Source organism: Heptranchias perlo, chromosome 6, assembly GCF_035084215.1.
Source record: "Heptranchias perlo isolate sHepPer1 chromosome 6, sHepPer1.hap1, whole genome shotgun sequence".
Classification (NCBI taxonomy): domain Eukaryota; kingdom Metazoa; phylum Chordata; class Chondrichthyes; order Hexanchiformes; family Hexanchidae; genus Heptranchias; species Heptranchias perlo.
Genome location: NC_090330.1, coordinates 47,251,683 through 47,279,202, shown reverse-complemented (window position 1 = coordinate 47,279,202; position 27,520 = coordinate 47,251,683). Strand labels below are relative to the sequence as shown.

Genomic DNA, 27,520 nt, shown 5'->3' with positions numbered 1-27,520 from the left:
GTCGCAGGAGGCACTACCCTCGTCAAATGGGTCTACATACTGAGGCTCAGCTTCCTGGACCTCTGAGGAACAATGCATATGGAGGCTGAGAGTGAGTCGCAGACATCTGCAGCCTCCCTCGTGCCGAGCTGTTCCCGGTTGGGCCTGGTGGCGTCTCATTACCCATCGCTGTTAAAGTCACCACTGCCCCCCACTTCTTCACCTCTGGATCATTCCAGGATGCCACCGGTGACATCACCGGGGTCTCTCAGTCATCTGCACACAAGTGCATGAGGCAGGTCATCGAAGGCTTGTTTCGCAGGGCCTCGCAGTACGTCAACTTCCCCGTGGACGACCTCAGCCAGACGGGGAGGGCAGTGGGATTCCACTCTGTGGCTGGCTTCCCACGGGTACAGGGTGCAATCGATTGCACCCATATAGCAATCTGAGCAGCTCCACACAAGCCAGGACTGTTCATCAACAGAAAGGGGTATCACTCCATCAACGCTCAGCTCATTTGTGACCACCACAAGAGATTCCTTCACGTGTGCGTCAGACAGTTGCCACGATTCCTTCATTCTGAGGGAATCCAACATCCCAGGCCTCTTCCATGCACTGCACACCCTTAAGGGCTGACTCCTCGGGGACAAGGGATACCCCCTGCACACGTGGCTCATGACACATCTGAGGAATCCCATCACCGAGCAACAACGTTGATATAACGACGCCACATCACCACCAGGTCTATAATTGAACATGCAATAGGACTGCTCAAGATGCGATTTCAATGCCTTGATCATTCTGGGGGAGCGCTTCAATGCGCACCAGCAAGAGTGGGTCACGTTATAGTAGTGTTTTGTGTCCTGAACAACTTGGTGCAACAGAGAAGGGTACTGGTTGAGGAGGCTCCACCCCCTCACCCACCATCCACATCTGCCATCCAAATTGAGGAGGAGGAGGAGGAGGAGGAGGAGAAGGAGGATGAACCCATGGGCAGAGCAGCGGCTCATCTGGCTGCTCGTGAGGCCAGGGAATCGCTCATGTGAACAGTTCTCATAAGATCAGAAAATGAGAAGAGTGCAGTCCTCACACCGCTCGGAAAGACCAGCGAACACCGACACCCCCCACTCCTTGCACAAAACAGTCCTGCAACTACACATACACCCACTGTAAAGTGACCCAATGGGTGACATCAAGTGTCGCCATTCATGGTGAAGCTCATGAAAGGGCCCTATCACAAAAGCCAGTCAAGATATTGGGCAAGACGTGGCAGTAGTGGTGAGAATGATAACATTTAATGTGACTTTAACAAAAACCAAATATAAATGAAAAACATGACAGTCTGTCAGACATCCTTGTGCATACCCTTCGTGATCACAAATCCTTAACCTTTCTCTTCCTACCGCTTCCACGTGGTGCATCCCCTGTGGCTGCAGCAGAGGTAGTGGCAGGTTGCTCATGTTCATGCCCTGACTGCTTAGATGCTTTGGACCTATGCCCTCTGGGTTTTGGGGCCCATGAGGATCCCTCGAAAGACTGCTCCACCTGCACGTGTGCAGGGGCTGACTCAGCCGCTTGGAGAGTGGGCAGCATTGAGGGTACTGGTTGAGAGGGTGGCAACGGGTGAGACGTGAGAGCGCTTTGATGGTGTCCCCACTTCCATGTCCCCTTTTGCCATCATCTCTCTTCTGGGCCAGGCCCACATTACTCCTTCCACCCTGCTGGACAACAGTTTGGAGGACATGTGTGGTGCCTTGGAAGGCCACTTCTAAAGTATCTGTCTGCCTGTTTAAGGCGGGAGAATGTTGTTCACCCTGAGTCCGGACGGCCGTTGTCAGGGCCTGAATGGACTCATTTGTGAGCCGTGCTTGAAGCTCAACGGAGGCTAGCCTTCTCTCCATTGCAGACATTCCCGCACTTACCTGTGACACTATCTCAGACATTTCCGCAGTTATGTGCGACACTATCTCAGACAGTTGCTCACGTCCCTGTGACACTATCTCAGAGATTCCCTCCTGTACCTATGCCACCATTCCACTCATGCAAGAGTTGGACTCCTCCATCCTCTGCAGTATTGTGGAGAGTGTGTGTGGCACCTGTTCCAGTACCTCGCAAATGCGCTGCTGTCCCTCGATCATTCTCCTTTTTAAGGATGGCCCCCGGGTGAGCATAGCCTGGAGAGGAGTGCGCCCACCGACGCAGACTCTCTGCAGCTGGCCCTGCCACCAGTGTCTGCTCGTGCTCACCTGTGTTGGTGGCTCACCAGGTGCCAACCCAACTAGCTGACTACAAGAACCCACTGAGGTGTGAGTATCTGCGCTGCCGGATGGCTCGCTAAGATGTGCCGGTGCACACTCAGAGGCCAGCAGGTACTCTGAGGAATTGCCCTCTCCCGCCACTGCAGTTGTTGAATGGCCTGTAAGAGAACAGAAGGCAATATTAAGCATCATCACAGATGTGTCATGTTGCGATGAGCATACTGAGGTGTTCAAGATGCCAATCATTGTTAGCATCAATTCACGTTGTGTGTGATGAATGTTAAAGTTGTGCCACCAGACGTTTGTGGGATGCCAGTCTCAGCGTCCCCGACGGACATGCACTCGAGGGTGTGGCTGATCTCCAGGACGGCCTCCTCCTCCAGACCACTATTTGTTGTGGTCCCCCTCCAGTCCTCGTCCTCTCACATGCATTTTGCGCTCTCTTCTAGAAGGGAAGAAAGTACAGACGTGTGAGTGAGTGATGGTGAAGTGGTCAACCGATGAATGCATTGCTTTGGGTTAGGCTGACCGTGAAAGAGGTGCATCAGAGGGTGAGTATGAGACAGAGACATCACATTGGATCAGGATTGGGGTGAGTGGTCTTGGTGGGTCACAAATGGGGAGGTGAGGAAGTGGTCAGGAAGTGAAGGAAAGTTAAAGATGAGCCTTAAGTGGGTGTGAGGAATGATGTGATGGAGTAGCCTTGGCAGTGCAGAATGAGTTTGGGGGGGTGGGGGGAGGGTGATGTGCACCACGCAATGCAGGAGAATCAGTAAGTGTACTCACTTTTGCTGACCTGGTTAGGTCATTGAAACGCTTCCTGCACTGAACCCAGGTGCGGGATATGTCGCTGCTGCTGGTGACCGCTGCTGATGACCTCCCCTGCCACCTCATGCCAGGCCTTGGAGGCAGAGGCAGGGCACTTCCTCCTGTCAGCTGGGTAAAACAGTTCCCTCCTCCCCCTCACCCCAGCCAGTAGCACCTGGAGTGAGGCATCATTAAATCTTGGAGCAGCCTTGCCCTTGTGCTGCTCCATTGTGTCTTTTTGGTCTTTGCTCCAGCAAAAGCCATTGGAGCAATGGCCCTTTAAATACAGAAGCTGCAGCTGACAGCCTGTCATGTGGGTGCGCAGTCCGCCCACTGCGCAGCTTTCGGACGGCAAACCCGGAAGCGTGGGGAAAGGTAAGTTTTTATTATCCGGGTTTGCCGCGTGCCCATTGACACCCCCCTGCCACCCCCATCCCGCCGCCCTTTTAAAATCAAGCCCTTAGAGAGGATGCAGAAGAGATTTATTCGGATGGTAGCAGGTATGAGGGACTTCAGTTATGTGGAGAAGCTGGCTTGTTCTCCTAAGAACAGAGACGGTTAAGGGGAGATTTGACAGAAGTATTCAAAATCATGAACTGTTTTGATGGAGTAAATTAGGAGAAACTGTTTCCATTGGCAGAAGGGTTGATAACCAGAGGACACAGATTTAAGGTGATCGGCAAAAGAGCCGGAGGTAACATGAGGAAACATTTTTTTACTCAGTGAGTTGTAATGATCTGGAATGCACTGCCTGAAAGGGTGGTGGAAGCAGGTTCAGTAGTAACTTCAAATGGGAACTGGATAAATACTTGAAGGGAAAAAAATTGCAGGGCTATGAGGAAAGAGGTCTATCATTCCGATTTTTGTTTTAATTGAGCAACCAAACGTGAAAGACCAAAGGCCCATGTGACAGTTTACCATCAAGGTTGGAAAGAGTAAAGAAGAAAATGAGGTAATTCAGGAAGTAATGATTAAATTTTAAAAGACTGAAGATTGTAAGAGGAAGGAAAGACTGAGAGAAGGAAGGCATTCCACAATTTTGTGATGCTATGGAGGAATGCGTTAGAGTAGGAGACCAGGGAGAAGGAAGAACACATAGGACTGTGCATTTCGTGCTTTGAAGAAATGAGAAAAAAGTTCAGATGAACACTGACCATTGTACCAAGATAAAATAGAGAAAGGCAAGAAAGAGATTGGAGGCTAGAAGGATGATAGTGATGATCTATCAGATTACATAGAATTGCACAGAAATTACAATATGGAAAACAAGCTGTTTGGCTCCTCTTGTCCGTGTTAGTGTTTATCCTCCACACGAGCAGTAGTTCTAATCCCATATGGTCGCCTTGTTCCCATATATTTGCATCTGGTGAGGCGTGTGAGAATATTGGTTAAATTTTTGGCACAATAGAAAATGATGCTGTCGAAGCACTAATGGATCCTTCTGATTCTGACATAAACTGGGTTCAACTCAGGCAATTTTGGACAACGTTGGATTTGACACTTGGTCCTACTTATCTCAGGGGATATTTTGTTCTTCTTCAAAAAAGAATGGATAGCCCTATTTTTGTAGATTTTATGAGTCTCTAATTAAAATTAAATGATGGCTGACAATAATATTTCTGCAGTTGAATTAGTGAAATGCAAATTGAATGGTGGGAACAACAGAAAACAGGCCAATCTTGACACACCTGCAGTAGTGCTTTTTTGGTATATCTCAGGTAGTTAAATAACTGGTCAATAGATGTGACAAACAGTTCAGTAATCCAGCTGTGGAGTGGACAAAACTTAAACATCGTGGCTCGACAAAATTGCTAAATTACCCAAAAGCCTCAGTTCTCCGGAAAAGAACGTCCCTGGTATAAAAGAGATTATGTTCTCTTAGTTTAAAAAAAATTGCAGTTCCTCCGGCAACAGGATATATATGACAGGAAATCCACTGGACCAAGTAGTTCACATCTTATTGTTGAATAATAACTTTAAACCTATACCAGTAAATTGAGTTGACTATTAAATGAGTAGAAGTATTGGGATCCTTGTGTTGATATAGAAGAGGTAACCCCAGGGGATAGATTGAAACAGTAAAATTAAACATTGCAATATCAGAAATTAATATTCCAATTTCAAATTTAATCAGGCTGAAACACACCTCAGACTCTTAATGTAATGGTAAGAATTGTAAATTTATTTTTACTCCACTTGCTACTTTATGATTAATATTGGCCTGTTCTTTGGCTTCATGCTGTGTTATGACTGAGAAACACTGAAACCACAAAAGGATTGTTGTGTGCGGGTCAGTGACGTGAACAATTATCCCGGGATCGTGCCCATCAGGAACCTTTGCCGCTGACTTTGGAGGACTTTCAAGATCTGTGCAGGTTCCCTACTTTGAATCCCGTAGGCGATGCCTGCACCACTAAGGCTGCATCTGAGCCACCAGATGGTCTGGTAAGGAATGCTGGGTTGGGGTCCAGTTGCCAGGTTTTGCCCTCGCCTCCCTACCCCCCCCCCCAACCACCACCCGCCCCCCCCCCCCCCCCCCCCCCCCACCGCCAGAAGAAGTCTGTAGGCACCTATATGCTTCATTAGATAAATTTAAAACAGAAATAGACAGTTTCCTAGAAGTAAAGGGAATTAGGGGTTATGGGGAGCGGGCAGGAAATTGGACATGAAGCTGAGTTCGGATCGGTCAATGCCCTGTGGGTGGCGGAGAGGGCCCAGGGGCTATGTGGCCGGGTCCTGCTCCGACTTCTTGTGTTCTTTAGATTTGTGGTTGGGATCAGATCAGCCATGATCTTATTGAATGGCGGAGCAGGCTCGAGGGGCCGATTGGCCTACTCCTGCTCCAATTTCTTATGTTCTTATGTTCTTATTACAAAGTGGACTCCTTTTTTATATAAAAAAAATTAGAACTTTGTACCCAAATCCTCAAGGGTCGAAGTCTCAATTCTGGCTTGGGCCCCCATGTGGTCCACACATCTGCCTGTACTCGCAGGGATGTGTGATCTGACCTGGCGTACTTCCACTGGCCATACGCCGGGTCCCTCTGAAAGCCTGGGGCACGGAAATCCCTGACATAGGGAGTTCTTGCCCCATTTGTGATGGTTGTGTGGAGCAGGGCGGAGATTCTGCCTCCACAAAGCCATCCCGGAATGTTAGCCACTCGGTCGGGACTCGGCCTATCCAAGTCCCAGCCAAGTTTCTAACCACTCTGGCACACTCTCACTGAAATTATGGCTAGAGTACACCAGGAAGGCCGTAGACTTCCAGGGCCCATTCCTCCAGTAATGTGTATGAAATGTAAAAAGAATGTTGTGCCAATAAATTTACAGTGATAATGAATAACATTTGGCTATCACTTTTTCTTTAAATACTGAAGAAATACACTTTGCTTTTGTATTATTGTTGGAATTGTATTATTATTGGATGGAAAATAAGTTTAATTCAAAAAAAGTATTTACAAATATAATTTTAATAAATATTCAAGTGGTGATTTGCATAATAATTTAGAATACTTCATACCTATATTTTCTTTTCTACCACTAATGTTACCAAATCACATGAGGTCGTATATCTTTGGGTGCAGTGTCACTCTTGTGTGTGTGTATATATATATATATATATATTACTCAATCACTGGCATTATTCACAACTCACCCTCCAAGGGCTGGAGAACAATATTACCAAAAAAAAGCTCACATAAGCTTTAGTATTGGAAGTGAGTACTACCTGGCCTATGTAATTAAGAAATGACTGTCAAATGTACAACAGTAACTGAATCCCAGAACTCTAAAAAGATTTATGATGCACTTATGTATCTATAAAGGATGTAACCTCATTACAATGTTTCCAGCAAGGTTATCATAAAGTGCTACCTTTCAAGAAAGGATATTTCTGCTGATATTTTTGTGTTTGATGTACAGCTTGTCCAAGCCAAAAACAATGCAGACATGGCAGATAATCCTGTCACCACTCAATTCTTAAAACCATAATAATACCCCAGAATTCTTCTGTGTTTCTTTTTCAGATTTTTTTTTTGGTCAGCTAAAATTTCATCCACAAGCAAATAGGTTTTGGTTGTCTGAATGACTGCTTTCAGCTGTCCAGGTCAGAAAGGGTAGTGACGCAGTAACTCCTTTAAGAAAATCAATACATGGTTGTTTTAAACATTGATGACTCGCTCTTCCTCTGGGGAATGAATGCTTTTACTGAATTTCAGATTCAGTGACTAATGTGCAGTCCTCAGTGCTCAGAACCTAGATGATCTCAAAAGGTACGGATAATAACCAACTGATCAAATTATATTCAAGCTGGAGGTGCTTCATACTTGACTTTTCTGCTATATTGTTATACAAGGATATGCAGCATGGATATGTTTTGTGAAATTAGAATGTTACGACTCAAGTCTATGTACCACATATATGGTTAATTTTATATTTTTCATGAAGAAGCTATGCTAGGTTTATCTCATCCAAAACTCCACCATTTGCATCCTCTCCCACTTCCTGACCTCACTGATTACCACTGGTTCCCTGTCCCTCAATACATAAAATTCAAAATTCTAATCTTCATTTACAGGTCCTTGGAGGCTCAACTCTCCCGATCTGTGCGAACTCCTCTAGCCTATGCTCCTTCGGTCTTCTGCTAGCCCCTTGAGCATCCCTCAACTCCACCTTTAGCATCAAAGCCTTCATTTGTCTCAGCTATACTTTCTGGTACTCTCTCCCTGTTCAGTCCTAGGAGGTTTTTTTTGGCCATGAGAGAGGGGCACCAGGCTCAGGGCAGAGGTGACACAGATCAGCTTCACAAATGATCTGGAGCACAGCTCAGGCACTCCAGTCTCATTGTGAAGTGGCTCCCTCTTTTAATACTTTTTGGGGGTCTAATCAACCTTTCACACATTTGTGTGCAGGTTCCTAGTCTACTTCCTGCTGATTGGCCACCTAGGCTACACTGGGTGCCTTGGGTGCGTTACAGGCCTCAGGTCTCCGACCATTGTATTATTGTCCCTATATATAAAAGCATCTTGTTGCTATAAGTTTGTACCATGCGCTGATGCCGTGTAGCACTTTCGCTATTTTCTAAAACATTTACACAGCCACAGTAGGGTCAGTATTTGGACAATATGGATGGAGAAGTCAGCTGAAATCTGGGTTGTTGCAGTGCAGGTTGAGAAAGGAGTAGCAATGAACAAATTGACCTCTAATAGGCTGAAAACTGGCTCCAAAGCCCAGTTTATCCAGACAGTTGAGGCCTGGAACTCTGGAAGGTTTATATGGTTATGCATCAAGTGGAGACCTACTGATGGACATGTTGGGCATGATTTTAAATGGGAAAAATGGGTGGGTTGGTGGCAGGGGGGAGCAGTGAAAATTTTTAATATCCAAAACCCGCCCCCAACCTGCCCACTTCCGTTTTTTATGGAGGCGGGATGAGGGGCAAGCGACCAACCCGCTCTTAGGAGGCGGGTCAGTCAGTAAAAGTTTTCAAGGAGGCTGTTGGCCTCCATTTTGACAGGTTTTTTGTTTTTAACCCCTGGGGGCCGGGAGTCCCGGGCCTTGTGCTTCGCACCACGTGAGAGGAGGCAAGAAGGCAGGTAAGTACCTTTAGAGCACAGCTTGTGGGCACAGAGGAGCAGGAGTGCTTCCCCCCGGCCCAACAAGCCTACCTGCAGCAGCCCTCCACCACGATCTCCGACCCCAAACCTCCTGATGACTGACCCCCTCCCCCTCCCTCCCTCCCTCCCCCTCCCCCTCCCCCTCCCCCCCAATCTAACACTTACCTGTTTATGTCCTCTTCCTTCCTCTTCTCCCGTCCGACTGAGACCAGCCTGTTAATCAGGCCAACCTGTCAGGTGGGAAACCGTCAAAATAAAAAATAAAAGACGTCCCTACATACTTCCAGGTTTCCTGTCAGGAATTACCCCGCCCCCTCGATAAAATCATGCCCCCTTATCTCATCTGTGAGGACTGCAGCTTGATTACAACTGGATGAGTTCACTAATCCGTGGCATGACAAGAATGTTGATTAGAAAACACTATTAATATGTTTTTTTTAAAAATCTGAAATAGACATGGCCAAGATTAAAACTATAATTTATTTTATTATCAAGCCAAGATAATTATACTGTTATCACAAATTATAGCTGAAGATAAAGTAAATTATAAAGTTATTGTTTCATACTGTTTGTTTAAGTGCTGACTTATACTATTAGACCTATAACTTGCATTTTATTGGGTTTTATTGCACTGATGTGTTTTAACATAAAATTGCTGTTTGACGTGGATTTCTTTTATTAGTTATTTCTAATATTTATATTTTTGCTTTCGAGTTATGTAGAAACCCATTAATAAAAGGATTTATTTCTGTTCCATATAGATGTTGCCAGGAATGCTCCTCGTTCATCCATTGCTGACTTTGGCGGTTCTGTGCAAGCTCTAGTTGGAGACCATGGGACCCAGAGTTCTTCACATGCTAGTCAAGCATCAGTGTTTACATTTGAAAACCCAATCCAGGTTCAACCCATTCTTTCATCTAGTGCACCACAGGACTACCTCTTCCTGCACCAGTGTATGAGCAAGAAGACAGAAAATGCCAGGTATGAATCTCCAGCTGAATACAGTACAGAAGGCAAAATTTGTAAAATCAGATTTTCAAAATAACAGGCAAACATGACAACACTGATGTCTGGTTCACAGTATGTGCAATCATCAAAACAGGTAATAAGCAGAGTCGGGTCATGTTTTGCATTGTGTTAAATCAGAATCAAAGGCAGCTGGAGTTGATCTCATCAACGTTAAATTACAGCAGATGCCAGAGATGATTATTTAATGGGAAGATTTGATCCCCTATCATTCTTCATTATTTCTTCAATTTGCTGAGTGAAATGAGTTTGACCTGTGTCAAGCAAGTACAATCAGGAAAAATGTTTTTGTGTTTGTAAAAAGCAATTCTCGTATTTATTGGTTGAACATTCCTCTCCCATCTCTACGGTTATGGCTTGCGGCTTGATGGAAATTCACGTTCCAATTTATTTGGGTCCAAACTGATTTCTCCAACTCACTGGTCCAGAACTAGTGTGCATAGAAAACAACAGCAGTAGTTAAATGTTCCACAGGTAAAAAGTATGAGACCTTCTGTTTGAAAGCCAAATTCTAGAGAGTTTCAATGTAAAGGCTTTATGGTTTATGGAGAAAGTTAAAATGCTGGAACAAGTCCAACTTTCTTTCAAAGAAAGCTCATGCATTTACATAGTTCACTGATGGCTTCTAATGACATAAACCCAGTACTGCAAGACTATAGTACAAAGTCACAATGCCTTAGACCTGATGATTTTGCCACTGCCAGGGTGAACATGTTCATACCAGAAAACAAAATAGAGTGCTACGTAGCAGTATCATAGTAGGTACAGCACAGGAGGAGGCCATTCGGCCCATCGTGCCTGGGCTGGCTCTTTGAAAGAACTATCCAATTAGTCCCATTCCCCTGTTCTTTCTCCATAGCCCTGTAATTTTTTTCCCTTCAAGTATTTATCCAATTCCCTTTCGAAAGTTATTATTGAATCTGCTTCCACCACCTTTTCAGGCAGTGCATTCCAGATCATTACAACTCGCTGCGTAAAAAAAAATATATGTTGCCCCTGACTCTTTTGCTGATCACCTTAAATCTGTGCCCTCTGGTTACCAACACTTCTGCCACTGGAAACAGTTTCTCCTTATTTACGCTATCAAAACCGTTCATGATTTTGAACACCTCCATCAAATCTTCCCTTAATCTTCTCTGTTCCAAGGAGAACAACCCCAGCTTCTCCGGTCTCTCCACGTAACTGAAGTCCCTCATCCCTGGCATCATTCTAGTAAATCTCTTCTGCATCCTCTCTCAGGCCTTGACATCTTTCTTAAAGTGTGGTGCCCAGAATTGAACACAATACTCCAGTTGTGGCCTAACCAGTGTTTTCTAAAGGTTTAGCATAACTTCCTTGCTTGTGTACTCTATGCCTCTATTTATAAAGCCCAGAATCCCATATGCTTTTTTAACAGCCTTCTCAATTTGCCCTGCCACCTTCAAAGATTTGTGCACATACACCCTCAGGTCTTTCTGTTCCTGCACTCCCTTTAAAATTGTACCATTCAGTTTATATTGCCTCTCCTCATTCTTCCTACCAAAATATATCACTTCACACTTCTTTGCCTTAAATTTCATCTCCCATGCGTCAGCCCATTTCACCAATCTGTCTGTGTCCTCCTGAAGTCTGTTACTATCCTCCACTTTGTTTACTACATTTCTGAGTTTGAGGCATCTACAAACTTTGAAATTTGAGGCATCTACAAACGGGCAGGAAATTGGACATGAAGCTGAGTTCGGATCGGTCAATGCCCTGTGGGTGGCGGAGAGGGCCCAGGGGCTATGTGGCCGGGTCCTGCTCCGACTTCTTGTGTTCTTTAGATTTGTGGTTGGGATCAGATCAGCCATGATCTTATTGAATGGCGGAGCAGGCTCGAGGGGCCGATTGGCCTACTCCTGCTCCAATTTCTTATGTTCTTATGTTCTTATACCCAAGTCCAGGTCATTAATATATATCAAAAAGACCAGTGGTCCTAATACTGACCCCTGGGGAACACCACTGTATACTTCCCTCCAGTCTGAAAAACAACCATTCACCACTACTCTCTGCTTTCTGCCCCTTAGCCAATTTTGTATCCACGCTGCCACTGTCCCTTTAATCCCATGGGCTTTAATTTTTTAACAAGTCTATTATGTGGTACTTTATCAAATGCCTTTTGAAAGTCCATATACACAACACCAACTGCACTACCCTCATAAACCCTCTTTGTTACTTCATCAAAAAACTCAATCAGGTTAGTCAAACATGATTTTCCTTTAACAAATCTGTGCTGACTTTCATTTATTAGCCCAAACTTTCCAAATGCCAATTAATTTTGTCCCGGATTATTGTCTCTAAAAATTTCCCCACCACCGACGTTAGGTTGACTGGCCTGTAGTTCCCGGGTTTATCACTGTCCCCTTTTTTTGCAGAGGGGTGTAATATTTCAAACCTCCAGTCGTCTGGCACCATCCCCATATCTAAGGAGGATTGGAAGATTGTGGGTAGAGCCTCTGTAATTTCCACCCTTACTTCCCTCAGTAACCCAGGATGCATCCCATCTGGACCGGGTGACTTTTCTACTTTGAGTACTGTCAATCTTTTAAGTATCTCCTCTCTATCTATTTTTATCCTATCCAATATTACCTCCTCCTTTAACGCTACAATGGTAGCATCCTCTTCTCTAGTGAAGACAGATGCGAAGTATTCATTTAGTACCTCAGCCATGCCCTCTGCCTCCACAAGAAGATCTCTTTTTTTTGTCCCTAATCGGTCCCACCCTTCCCTTGACTACCCTTTCACTATTTATATGTTTATAAAAGACTTTGGGGTTCCCTTTTATGTTAGCCACTAATCTATTCTCATACTTTATCTTTGCCCCCTTAATTTCCTTTTTAGGTCTCCTCTGTACTTTCTGTATTCAGCCTGGTTCTCTACTGTATTATGAACTTTACATTTGTCCTAAGCCTCCTTTTTCTGTTTCATTTCAATCCCTATATCTTTAGTCATCCAGGGAGCTCTAGCTTTAGATGCCCTTCCTTTTCCCCTTAAGGGAATGTGTCTACTCTGTACCTGAACCATCTCCTCCTTGAAGGCCTCCAATTATTCAATTATTGTTTTGCCTACCAATTTTTGATTCCAATCCACCTGAGCAAGATCCCTTTTGAACTCACTGAAATTAGTCCTCCCCCAGTTCAGTATTTTCACATTTGATTGTTCCTTATGCTTTTCTATAACTATTCTAAACCTAATGATATTATGATCACTGTTCCCCAAATGCTTCCCCACTGAAATATGCTCCACTTGCCCCATTTCATTCCCCAGAACTAGATCCAGCAATGCTTCTTTCTTCGTTGGGCTGGAAACACACTGTTTAAGAAAGTTCTCTTGTACACATTTCAGGAATTTATCCCCCTCTTTGCTCTTTACATTGTTACTGTCTCAGTCTATATTGGGATAATTGAAGTCCCCCATTATCACTGCTCTATTGTTCTTGCATCTTTCTGTAATTTGCCTGCAAATTTGCTCCTCTATCTCCTTCCCACTATTTGGTGGCCTATATTATACACCCAGTAGCATAATTGCTCCTCTATTGTTTCTTAATTCTAACCAAATAAATTCTGTCTTTGACCCCTCAACTACATCCTCCCTTTCCAGTGCTGTGATAGTTTCTTTGATCATACTGCCACCCCCTCCTTACTTTCCTTCCCTATCAGTGGCACATCTATCTTTAATGCCAATCTGTATAGGTCTGCTCTGATTGCTGTCCTAATTGATCTCCAAAGAACTGTCTGATCAGTTACATGTTTTAAACAGAGAACCACAGAAGTTTATAACACAGAACGAGGCCATTCAGCCCATCATGCCTGTGCATGTTCTTTGCTAGAGCAATCTAAAATTAATCCTGCTATCCATTTCTCTCCTCGTAGTCCTGTATTTTCCTCTGATTCAAATATTTATCCAATTTTCCTTTAAGAGATCCAATAGTCTCTGCCTGAAACACTCCCTGTGGCCAAGTATTCCATGGTCCAACAGCCCTCAGCTTAAAGAAATTTCTCCGAACCTCTCATCTCACTCTCTTAGTGACCATTTTAAATTGATGATCCCTTGACACTGACTCACCAACCGGAGAAAATGATCTTTGCTTATTAACTCTATTAAAACTGTAGTTTATTAAATCTATTCTTAATTGAAAGAACTATCCAATTAGTCCCACTCCCCTGCTCTTACTCCATAGCCTGACAAATTTCTCCTTTTCAGGTATTTATCCAAAGTTAGTATTGAATCTGCTTCCATCACCCCATCAAGTAGTGCATTCCAGATCATAACAACTCGATGCATAAAAGAATTTCTTCCCCCCTGCATGTTTTGGCAATTACCTTAAATTTGTGTCCTCTGGTTACCGACCCTCGTGCCTGTGAAAACAGTTTCTCCAGAAACAGAGTTCTGCAACTTTTTTTCAGAACCATTTCCTTTGCTACAGTTATCTTTAACAATTGCTCCATACCCTCCTCCAATACACATGCATTTACTTCTACCATCACTTGTAAAAACCAATGCAAAATATTTATTTAATATCTCTGCCACAGCTGTATCTTCCCTCCTTCATCTCTGAGCAGTCTTATCTTCTCTAATTATTTTTTTTTTTTATCTCCTTCTAAAAGCCCTTACTATTTCCTTTTCTATTGTCCACTATTTTTTGGAATGTTGACCCTTATTCTTTTCCCAGTTAATTTTTTGATATTTTTTGCCTCTTCTATGATGTGTTTTCTCTCTCATTACCTCAAAGCCTTTCCCTTTCCCTGCTGATAATATTTTCCTCACTATTTATTTCAGGCCTTCTGCCTCTGTTCCAATAGCTTTATTAATAATGCTAGTCTCTAGTCTCAAACCTAGACTTACCCCACCCCTGCCATGTTAATTCAAATCCTCCCTCCCTGCTCTCTTTACCCTCTCCACTAGGACATTGGAGCCATTTCAGTTCAGATAAAGGCCGTTCCTGTGATATCGCCTTCCCTTGTTCCAGAATTGCTCCAATGCCCCAAGAATGTGAACTCTTCCCGCCAGCTCTGCAACCACACATTGACCTTCCTTTCCTTAACCTGTCTGTCACATGACACAGGAAGCAACCTGGAGTTTACCTTGAGGTCCTGTTTTTCAATCTAGTGCCTAACTCCTTAAACTCCCTCTGCAAGACCAACAGGTTTTCCAACATTTCCGTGATATCCTACACCCTGGCACCAGAACAGCATATCATTCGGGACTCCTAGTCACGGCTGCAAAAAAAAGGCCATCTATTCCCCTGACTACAGAATCTCCAATAACTACCACTTTCCTATTCTTGTCGTCTATCTGCCTCTCAACACCACCCTCCCCAGTAGTCCCTCCATGATGCCACAGTGTTTCTGAGGACCATCCTCCTCTGAGTTACTGCTATTGTCCACCTCATACTTGTCCAACACATCGGACCGGATTTTGCTGTGAGCGACGAATGAACTTGTACTTGCCCATAGACTTTCTATTAGCTTTTGCAGAACAAGTTACTTGAAGTAAGAAATCCATTCAGCGCGATGCCCTCTACAGGGCATCTGGGACCTGTGTGAACAGGGCAAGCAACTGCATGTCTCCTTAACCAATCAGATTGAAGAATCATTAATGGGCAATGCAGATACTGAACCAGGAAGTGTAAGTTAGAATAGTGAATTCAATGTCAAATCAGGTACAGTAAGCAAAATAAAGACAGGTAAAGAAATATTGGATTAAGAGACCGTGATAAAACAGACAGAAAAGAAAAGTAAGAAAAAAAATTATATTTTTTAAATGTCTAACAATAATTAAAATCTGAAGGAATGAGACTCCACACTTGTAAAAGTTAATTTTCAGTGCCAGAGAGGTTGTTTGGCAGTAATTAAGACTTACCACGCTGTTACACTGGAATGGACAAGCCCTAACTTTTTTTGGCAGGATTAGTCCATATCCACGACGTCCGTGCAGGAACTTCACGCGGTTCAATTCATTTGTATGGGGAGCCAGCGGTGAGATGCTGTTGTCACGCAGCTTTGGAAAAGCAGGGTATCTCGGCCAGCAACTTGCCAATTTCCGCATTTAACTGTGCATGTGTGGTTGCTGGAAGTTACTGTTCAATTTGCACATAAATAACGGTGAGCGCTGTTAGCCCCACCATTATTTTTACAGCAAAATCTGGCCCTAAGTATCTATTGGACAGCTCCAGTAATTCAGGGATTCTCTACACCTGTGGGTCCTGCCTCCCTCTGCAACTCCTGTTGCTGGTCACCCACTTCTCTCTTTCTACATGATCCCTGTGTCCTGAACTTCCCAGCACTGCCTCTTGGATGACCGCATTCTGGATAGTATGATCTCAGAATTCCTCATCATCTCTGATGCTGCAGAGTATGGGCAATTGCTGCTCAAGCACCGAGATCCTCTGCTGTAAAGATTCAACGGTTGGTGCAAATGTGCTGCCCCTTAATACACTGATGGTCACATTTTGCACTGTGCACACATCGTGAGGGTTCCCTGCACTGCCATCCCTCTGTGTCTAAATGTCTAATTTAAAAGCATAGATAATGTTAATCTGAACTCCCATTAGCGTCAAACTCTTGCAAGAATCAAACTCGCCTTAATCATTGCATGCAAGTATTAATTATATATAAAAATTCATGTCCCACTGCATCTCAAGGCTGAACTCCCATTGAGGTTAAACTCTACACTCTCCTGACTTTTCACACTCTACTGACTACTTGCAGAATCATCTAGTCCATATGTGTGATCTTCAAGAAATTTCCAAATTGTTACATAATATGATTCCTATTCAACAACATAAATTGTTCTTTCTGTTCCCTCAGTAGAAAATTACTTTTTATGCTTTGAATAACAGTAAAATTCATGATGAATCAGGGAAGGATCTTATTCTAACGGTCATTGCTGACTTGACAGCTGAGCACACAGAAATGACTTAATTTTGATTTCAGAAAACTAGACACAATCAATAATATACAGGCCCAATGAATTTTAAAGTCCTAAACAATGTCTGAGATCAGCATCTATTGCTTTAAGAGCCAGGCTCTCTGTGTAAACCCCTAAGATGTTATTAAGAAAAAGTAACGTGGTGCTATGTACAATTTATCAAGGCAACCAAATAGGCTTTTTATTTGTTTTGACTTTTAACTTGCTATTCATTAAGTTTGTTATATATTTTGATCTTAAAAAAACTAAAGGTTAAATACAAGTAACTAAACTAATTTGTATTTTGTGACATTTTACCATTACTGTTAGCAATCATTATAACATTGCAAATACAACAGTCATAACATTTGGAACAGTTAAATTCTGATAAACACATAACTAGTTTGCCAAGAAATGTTATGCTGAATTAGGATTATACTTGGATCTGGATTTCTATAAACCAGGGTTAAAAATAGGCAATTTCCAAACCTTTGTACATCAGCCTATTTACTCATTCATTGAGCAAGACAATCTGAACAAAACGGAACTTAACAACGGTACATTTCATACAGGATATATTAAACATCTAAAATATGCTACTGACTGTATCTAGGTTAAGATTTGATAGTTGGGCATATTTATTATCCTGCAAATTAAAAATAGAAAATGAGGAATATTCTATGCTTCAAGCAGGAATTTGTATCTTAGTGTTATGCTTACATTCGTATACAAAGGGAGTGACCGAGTAGTTTGGTTTACTGGAAGTCTGTATGGGGGCAATAATGGGGAAGTTGCTTAATATACTGGAATTCTGTCAATAGGAGAAGCTAGGGAATGATCTGCTGCACTGGAATTCTATATATTGAGAGTGATTGGGTTGTGGTGCACTGGGTTTCTAATCACTGGGAGTGCCTCGGGAATGGTTTGTTTTGCTGGAATTTTATACAGTGTGAGTGACTGGGAAACAGTTTAGTACATTAAAATTCTGTGCTTGGGTCAGTTTGTGTTTATCTAGCATTGACTGTACTAAAATACTGTATTAGAGAAGCATCTACGGTGAATTTAAGATGATGGGAAACTGGTTTTCAGTGTAGAGATCATTCAAAAGATCAACAATTTTATGTGAGAGCAAGTGCCAACATAAGAAAGAAGATATGAGAAACTACTGACCACCTTCGTAACGGAAAATAACAGTGGTAATTGAAGTTGTGCAAATTCCTATTTTTTTTTTGAATCGTCTCCCCAACTATGGCATGAGAAATTAAGAACATGAACCTGTGTTTTACCACTCCATAGTACAAAGTTTTGACATAGATCTATAACACCATTTATCTCAAGGTTGTTTCTTTTATTTCACCTTTGAAATGGTGGTGCTAGAACAGGCAGCATTGGGGAGGCAGTGCTATGTGAGGAAGGTCTGAGGGAGATTCTGGTGGGTAGAAACAGTGGGAAGGGATTGTGGGGTACGTCTGGTGGAAGTGCAACAACAGAGAATTTCTGAAGGGCGGGTTGGCAGTGGGGAGTATGGACGCTTGACGTGAGTGGCGCAGAAGTAACAAGAGGCAGTGGGAGGAAGTAGGGGAGGCAGGTGGAACGGAGAGAAGGGAGTGAAGAGGAAATAATTCCCTTTAGAAGTATAGAAAAGTGTTTCCCCAGCAATTAAATGGAGAAATCTGTTATTTAAAATAAATATTTCAGAATATGTATTTTAAATAATTGAGGTTTGCCTCTCATTGTACTAGGCAAAGGTCTATCATTTAAAATACCTATGATGTGGAGATGCCGGTGATGGACTGGGGTTGACAATTGTAAACAATTTTACAACACCAAGTTATAGTCCAACGATTTTATTTGAAATTTACAAGCTTTCGGAGGCTTCCTCCTTCCTCAGGTAAATGTCAGGAACTCCTCGGAGCCTACGCATTTATAAATGTGTAGGCTTCGAGGAGTTCCTGACATTTACCTGAGGAAGGAGGAAGCCTCCGAAAGCTTGTAAATTTCAAATAAAATCGTTGGGCTATAACTTGGTGTTGTAAAATTGTTTAAAATACCTAGGCAGAGGTATTAGTTTTAAATAAAATAGATTACTGCTGATTTTAAAACCACTGACCATAGTTTATTTCATTGTGGAGGTGAGGGACGACCACCTCTGCTCCTCATTCCCACAGTGAAAGACTGTGGTCAATGTCTTTAAAACTAAGAGAAAGATTTTAAAAGCACAAAAAGCATTTGAAGAACTTTCAGTCAGGTTTTGGCAATGACCAGGAATTTGACCTTTTCAAGTGCAGGGCTGGGCTCCAAGACATGATGTTGGATCAGGTCATCAGGAGTAAGGGCTCCATTCCAGGTCGTGACAGGAAATGGGAACGGCGGCGTGGGGTAGTGGGATGGAAATCAGCATCTGTGAGAGGTAGCACTTTGGAGAGGACAGGTAGCATTCGGCCAATGACCCAATTTTAGCAACTCTAAGGCAACTGCATGCCCCCTATGCTGGAGATGGAGCCAGGAGACTTCAGAGGGAAGTAAGCAATAACACCACCTACATTCAAGATTAAGTTTATGGAAGTGAACCAGATGTAGAAAGAATAAGTTTCTACTTTACTCATGACAGGAAAGTGAGATAGGGAGCGTAATGAAATAGTGTGACCTTTCTCTCCCTCAATTTCTCTCGCTCTCTTCCTCCCCCCGATCTTTACCCCTTTTATCTCTTTTTCTCTCTCACCAGATGCCTTGCTCTTTCTGACCCCCGGATCTCTTTCTCTGTCTTGCCCACCCCCAATCTCTCACCCTCCTGTGTTTCTCGATCTCTCTCCACCTATCTTACTCCCCCGATCCTCTAGATCTCTCTCCCCAGATCCTTCCATGTCTTCTGATCTCTTTGTCTCCTCCCGAGACTCTCCTCCCCATCTGTCGTCTTCTCTCTCCATCGCTTTCCCTCTCTTCCCTCATCTCTCTCCCTCTCTCCCCATGAGGAGAGGGAGTGGTGCCCACTGGTAAGCCCTCTCCCTCTGAAAGGGACCTCTGTGGGCCTAATACTGCTATCTCCACCTTTCTCCTGGTGCTACCTGGGATCTGCAGTAGTAGCAGTGGAAGGCAATGAAATCAAGGTATCCAGACCCTGCGTCCCTGCAGTCATTTACATGCAGTAGGGCAGTAAAGGGGCAGTTGGACATTTTCCCTGTTGGAGGAAAATCAAATGCAGTGTTGGTAGGCCTGGGGATCCAGCAGTCAGTCCACTCCTGCCCAATTTACATTGATTTTCCACCACTATACTAACTCCAACTGTTGACTCATAATTGTGACGCAGATAAAGGCCTCGATTTTCAAATCAAATTGCGGGTGCGTTGGGGGGGTGGGGGTGGGCTCCGAAAATCGGGGAAATCCCAAGCGGGTTCAGAACCTGGCTCCAACCTGCCAACTTCTGGGTTCCCCACAGACACACCTGTGTGCGTGCGCACCTCACAAGTGTGGAAGTCCCACCGACAATTAAAACCGGTGGGATGATAGTTAACAGTTATTTAGATACTTTAAGTATTTGAACTAGTTAATTTCATGATCATTGAGGCAGGGGATCGATTTTCGTTCAGCCTCAGCGTGTTTCCCGTGCTGTGGGAAACACTCCATGTTTTAGCAGACGTGTTTCAGCCAGCAGCCAGTTGGACATTGAAGTAAGTGCTTGTATGACAGATGGGGATAAAAGGTGAGTTATTGCAGCAGGGCACTCAGTTCTTTCAGACAAACTTTTGGCTGGGAGATCTTTGTGTTCACACTGAAAATTTGTAGTTTCCACTCAGAATTGTTCTGTCGACACATATTTACCAACTTTTTGGACCCCTTCAAACTGAAACCATCAGGATGGGGGGTCGCCATAGCTGCATTCACCACTACTACCGAGGATGAGCAGGCACGGCGAGCACTTCTGACACTTGGAGCTCACAACACAGTGCTGCGACAGGCACTTGCACAAGAGCACAGAGGGCAACAACAGAGAGAGTGACGTTGCAGGAGGCACTACCCTCGTCACAGGGTCTACAGACTGAGGCTCAGCTTCCTGGACCTCTCTGAGGAGCAGTGCATACGGGGGCTGAGAGTGAGTCGCCAGGTGGTCGCAGACATCTGCAGCCTCCTTCATGCCGAGCTGCTCCCGGCTGGGCTGAGCAGCATCTCATTACCCGTCGGTGGTAGAATCACCATGCCCTCAACTTCTTTGCCTCTGGATCATTCCAAGGTGCCACCGGTGACATCACCGGGGTGTCTCAGTCATCTGCACACAAGTGCATGAGGCAGGTCATCGAAGGCTTGTTTCGCAGGGCCTCGCACTACGTCAACTTCCCCGTGGACGACCTCAGCCAGACAGGGAGGGCAGTGGGATTCCACTCTGTGGCTGGCATCCCACGGGTACAGGGTGCAATCGATTGCACCCATATAGCAATCCGAGCACCTCCACACGAGTCAGGACTGTTCATCAACAGGAAGGGATATCACTCCATCAATGCTCAGCTCATTTGTGACCACCGCAAAAGATTCCTTCACGTGTGCGCCAGATACCCTGGCAGCTGCCATGATTCCTTCATCCTCCGGGAGTCCAACATCCCACCCCTCTTCCACACACTGAACACCCGCAAGGGCTAACTCCTCAGGGACAAGGGATACCCCCTGCACACGTGGCTCATGACACCTCTGAGGAAGCCCATCACCGAGCAATAGCGTCGATACAACGACAGCCACATTGCCACCAGGTCTACAATTGAGCATGTTATAGGGCTGCTCAAGATGCGATTTAGGTGCCTTGATCGTTCTGGGGGAGCACTTCAATACGCACCAGAGTGGGACACATTATAGTCGTGTATTGTGTCCTGCACAACAGGGAGGTATGCTACTTGAGGAGGCCCCATCCACATCTGCCACCCATATTGAGGAAGTAGAGGAGGAGGAGGAGCAGGAGGAGGACCCCCTGGGCAGGGCAGTGACTCACCTGGCTGCTCGTGAGGCCAGGGAGTTACCGATATGTGAACAGTTCTCCTAACATCAGAAAGTGTGAAGAGTCCAGTTCTCAGACCACCTGGAAAGAGCAGCTCCAACAACAGCACCCCCCCCCCCCCACCCTGCACAAAACAGTCCTGCAACTACCCATACACCCACTGTAAAGTGACCCAATGGGTGACATCAAGTGTCGCCGTTCATGGTGAACCTCATGAAAGGGCCCTATCACAAAAGCCAGTCAAGAATGGGCAAGACGTGGCAGTAATGGTGAGAATGATAACATTTAATGTGAATATAACAAAAACCAAATACAAATGAAAAACATGACAGTCTGTCAGACATCCTTGTGCATACCCTTCGTGATCACAAATCCTTAGCCTTTCGCTTCCGACCGCTTCCACGTGGTGCATCCCCTGTGGCTGCAGCAGAGGTAGTGGCAGGTTGCTCATGTTCATGCCCTGACCGATTAGATGCTTTGGGCCGACACCCTCGGGTTTTGGAGCCGGTGAGGGCCCCTCCAAAGACTGCTCCACCTGCACCTGTGCAGGGGCAGACTCAGCCACCTGGAGAGGAGGTAGCATTGCGAGTACTTGTTGAGAGGGGGGCAACGGGTGAGTCATGGGAGTGCTTTGAGTATCGTCCCCACTTCCATGTCCCCTTTCACCATCATCCCTCCTCTGGGCCAGGGCCACATCACTCCTACCACCCGGCTGGACAACAGTTTGGAAGACATGTGTGATGCCTTGGAAGGCCAGTGCTAGTGTATCTGTCTGCCTGTTTAAGGCAGCAGAATGCTGTTCACCCTGAATCTGAACAACTGTTGTCAGGGCCTGAACGAACTCATTTGTGAGCCGTGCTTGAAGCTCAATAGAGGCTAGCCTTCTATCCATCGCAGACATTCCTGCGCTTACCTGTGCTGCCATTCCACTCATGCAGGAGTTGGATTCCTCCATCCTCTGCATTATTGTGGAGAGTGTGCGTGGCACCTGTTCCAATACCTTGCAAATGTGCTGCTGTCCCTCGATCGTTCTCCTTTTAAAGGATGGGTTTCAGCATCTGCTTCCAGCTGAGCAGAGCCTGGAGAGGAGTGCGGCCACCGACGCAGAGTCTCCGCAGCTGCCCCTAACACCACTGCCTGCTCGTGCTCACTTGTGTGTGGTGACTCACCAGGTGACAACCCAACTAACTGACTACTAGGACCCTCCGAGGTGTGAGTATCTGCGCTGGTGGATGGCTCGCTATGATGTGATGGTGCACCCTCAGAGGCCGGCAGGTCCTCTGGGGAATCGCCGTCTGCCATCAATGCGGTAAGAGAACAGAGGCAATATTAAGCATCATCACAGATGTGTCATGTTGCGATGAGCATACTGAGGTCTTCAACATGCCAATTATTGTTAACCTCAATTCATGTTGTGTGTGATGAATGTTAAAGTTGTATCACCAGACGTTTGTGGGGTGCCAGTCTCGACATCCCCGATGGACAGGCACTCGAGGGTGTGGCTGATCTCGAGTGCCTCATGCTCTGCGGCTGTGGGGCCACTATTTGTTGTGGCCCCCCCTCCAGTCCTTGCCCTCTTGCGTGCATTTTACTTACTCTCCTAGAAGGGGAGAAAGTACAGGCATATGAGTGAGTGATGGTGAAGTGGCCAATTGATGAATGCATTGCTTTGGGTGAGGCTGACCATAAAAGAGATGCATCACAGGGTGAGTATGAGTCAGAGCCATCACATTGGATGAGGATTGGGCTGAGTGGTAGTGGTGGGGTCACAAATGGGGAGGTGAGGAAGTGCTGAGGAAATGCAGTTAAGTTAAGTATGAGCCTTAAGTGGGTATGAGGAGTGATGTGATGGAGTAGCCTTGGCAGTACAGAATGAGTTGTGGGGAGGGAGGGGGTGATATGGAAAACAGAATGCAGGAGAATCAATAAGTGTACTCACTTTTGCTGACCTCGTTAGGTCATTGAAGCGCTTCCTGCATTGCACCCAGGTGCGGGAGATGTTGCTGCTGCTGGTGACCTCCTCTGCCATCTCGGAGCCAGGCCTTCTTGGTGGCAGAGGCAGAGCACTTCCTTCCGTCCACGGGGTAAAACACTTCCCTCCTCTTCCTCACCCCGACCAGTAGCTGCTGCAGTGAGGCATCATTGAACCTTGGAGCAGCCTTGCCCCTATGCTGTTCCATTGTGCCTTTTTGGTGTTTGGTGCAGCAAAAGCCTTTGGAGCAATGGCCCTTTAAATAGAGACGCTCCAGCTGACAGCCTGTCACGCGGGTGCACTGTCCATCCACTGCGCAGCTTTTGGAGGGCTACGATGAGGGCTATAATCGAGTTAGTCGAGTTAGGATTTTATTAGTCGGGTTACCCACACGCCCTTTGACCGTGCCCCCCCCCATCCCACTGATCTTTCAAAATCGAGCCCAAAGTGGTGACTGAAAAATCATGACATATAAAGTAAGGTTGGTGTGTACAGGAAGTTTTTCCTATATGCAAAACTTTTAATATATTACCTTGAATTATCAAAAATCAATATTTTACAATGTTTGCAGAAAAGAAAACCAAAATACAACCTGAAATTACTGCTGTTTATCAAATATCCAATGAACATAACCTTTGCCCTCTTAGAATCTCTCTTTTTTGCCAAGTGTGACAAACATAAAGGAGCGATCTCAACATTACAAGGTTCGAGATGAAGGTCCACCAACATCTTCGGGCTTTGTGTTGCCCACAACCCGAGAACAAATTTTAAAATATCAGTCCCGATGAGAATGTGGCTTTGTACCTTGCAACACTGAGTTTATACTGATACTGTACTGCCATCTAGTGATGTTCTTCTGTCACAACAACCTAACTGGTTGTGTGGGTTACAGACTGGACAGGAACACTCCTTTCGACTCCACAATCAAGCCACTTCTCCCCACCCCATCCCCACGATCATCGCCGCTATGCTCTCCCGCCTTCCCGCCCTCCCTCAATCTCTGCTTCTGCCTGCTATCCACCCCGCTCCCGGCCACCTCTACCCTCCCAACCCGTCCGCCCTCCCTCCCGACCCAGTCACCCCCATTTCCCGGTCCCTTTTAAAGGAGTCCGATCTTTGATTCATCTTCACCAGTGAACTGCCTGGGGATGCCTATTAGGTGCTTCCAGCTTGATGATAATGAGGCCCTAGGCCCAATATCACGTGTGCCTCAGGCCTATTCATTCAGGTGCAAGGATTGTTCCCTGCGTGCCTATTTTTGGGTGTGCTTGAATTTCTGGTGAATTAACTGATCTCAGTTGGGGGCAGCAATAGGGGTGCTGCAATTGATCTCAACATCCCCAGGCTAGGAAGGGAAAAATTAGCAAGGAACCTGCTTCCAACAGCCATATGAACATGCAAAAAGGATGGGAAAAGACCATCCATCTGGTCCATCAAGTTCAACCCATCCAGACATCCGTGCAGCCATATACATCATTTACCCACTTCCCAGTCGAACAATCTCCTGGGAGAGGCAAGAAAAACCCCGCACAAAAACCTTGTGGCCAGTTTAGGAAATTCCAACTCCCTAAGGCAATCAAGCAAAGCTCCAGAAGACCGCAGTAACCCATAAATCCTTCAAATCCCTGCTAATCTGCAAATTATCCTCTATAATTTAAAATTTCCTTCTCTCAGGAACTTGTCCAGCTCCTTTTCAAAGTACTGCATGGAATCCATCTCCACCACATTCTTCGGTAATCTGTTCCTGAGGGCATAACTCTCCGTAAAAAGAAATACTTCCTGGCTTCTAACCTAATTCTTTGCCTATGTATTTTATGTGGGGGCCGCTAGTCCTACCATCCCAAATAATCTACCCAACTGGACAGAATTTAATCCCTTCATTATTTTAAAAACTTCAATCATATTGCCTCTAAAGTTATGTTTCTCGAAAGAAAGTAGTCACAACTCCTTGAGCCTATCCTGATAACCAGGAGCCTGAAAACTGGGTATCATTTTAGTCACCTTCACCCTGCCACGAATGGAGACCGAAACTAGATAAAATACTCAAAATGAGGCTGTACCATGGCCTTGTACAGCGTTAGTGGTCTTAGTTTTATATTGTAATGTCCTAACAGCACTTCTTAAAACCCTGTTTCTCTTCCCAAGGGACTTGACGCAATAGTTCTGGACCTTCAATAATTTATTGCCTATCACACCAAGGTTCCTCTCCTAATTCCCAACCTTTAGTCAGTACCAGTGCATGGTATACACATGCCTGGAATTTCCACTACTCAAATACATAACAATGCAATTATCCAATCAAAGGAATCTGCCACACATGGGACCATCCTGCAAATGTATCTAAATCGGTCTGCAACCTATTGGGTCAAATTCCCAAATTCTGTGCACATTTTTGTGTCATCTGCAAATTTGTGGGTGGTTTCATCAATGACTTTAACCAAATCATTAATGAAGATGATGAACAGCAGTGGTCCCATTACAGAGCCCTGCGGGGCTCCACATGTGACCTGGCCCCATGCAGATCTACTCCCATTGATAGCTACCCTCTACCAACAAACTTGCATCCAAAGACTGACTCACGAGTGGAAACAGTTTCTCTAATTGAACCCCATCATGATTTTAAAGACCTCTATCAGGACACCTCTTAGTCTGCTCTTTTCCAGAAAAAATGCTCAATTTTTCCTAATAGTTGCATCCTCTCAATTCTGGTAACATCCTTGTAAAGATTTTCTGCACTTTCTCCAGTACTTCAATATCCTTTCTGTAGTATGGAGACCAGAAATGCACACAGTACTCCCAAGTGTGGTCTAACCAAGGTTCTATATAAACGTAACATTAGCTCTGTGGTTTTGTATTCTTTTCCTCTAGAAATGATCCCCAGTAATTTGTTTGCACTCTTTATGGCCTTATCAACTTGTGTTGCTATCTTTAGCAATTTATGTATCTGTATGTACCTAAGCTAGTGACATCTGCTGGAAAGTGCCCGTGTGAGGATGTTGGATAAAGATAGAATCAGTGATGTTCACTGTCTAAGAAAGAAAGACTTTGCATTTATATAGTACTTTTGATAATCCTCAGGAAATCCCAAAGCATTTCATAACCAAATAATTATTTTTGAAATGTAGCCATTATTGTTAAGTAGGCAAATGTGATAGCAAATTTGCACAGTAAATTAGATAAATGATTATTTAATCTGTTATGGTGGTGTTGTTGAAGGATGAATGTTTTTCAGGACAATGGGAGAACTCCACTGCTCATTTTCAAATAGTGTCATGGGATCTTTTATATCCACCTGAACAGGCAGAACTAGACCAGAGTCAGTAAGATGAATTTTACTCCCCCTCCTCCCACCACAACTGTGATCAGCTAATTCAGGACAGAGGAGGGATCAAACCCTCTGTACTTGCCTTTTGAGCCATCAGGTAGCTTTAGAAAACCTCTTTCTACTCACATAACCAATCTGAATTAGAGTAAGGCTACACACCAGGGTGATTTGCTGAGATATATGACTTTTGGTAACAAAATTTTACTTATTTATAGTAATGCTGACCAGCTGGAGTTAGGTTTAAGTCTCTAGTATGTGAACAGCTCAGAAAGATCTGCTTAAAAAATATCCACTGAAAGCCGATTGGGTTGACTTTTGGAGTAAATTTACACTAGAGAAAAACACTGCAAATGTTGAAACTTTTTTTGGTGTTAATATTGACTTTTATTCAAGGTTTTAAAATTTCTTGCATTGATGTGACCAGTGATACAGTATCGCATGCCATCACCCCTCAGTTTGCAAATATTTTGCCAAATGGCAGTGCTGTTCACTTTATTTTATGATCTGGTCGTTGATAATTATTCTAATGAATTCTCCACCTTTTCAATTTCTGCAATTACTCCGCCTTCTTTGTAACATTTTACATTTTGGTTGTATGCATTAGTCACTGAATCCACCATTCGTGGTTAGA

General features: G+C 44.5%; 1 protein-coding gene across 2 annotated transcripts in view; it reads left to right on the top strand.

The window, feature by feature from the left end:
* gab2 (GRB2-associated binding protein 2) overlaps positions 1–27,520 on the top strand; it is a 312,357-nt gene that overhangs the window by 263,579 nt on the left and 21,258 nt on the right. For both annotated transcript variants that reach the window (XR_010963264.1, XM_067986246.1), the window contains one exon: positions 9,420–9,639. Coding sequence is in view for 1 of the 2 variants with exons in the window: in XM_067986246.1 (XP_067842347.1) it covers positions 9,420–9,639 (220 nt within the window). In the remaining variant the exon portion in view is untranslated. The remainder of the gene's footprint in view (positions 1–9,419; positions 9,640–27,520) is intronic.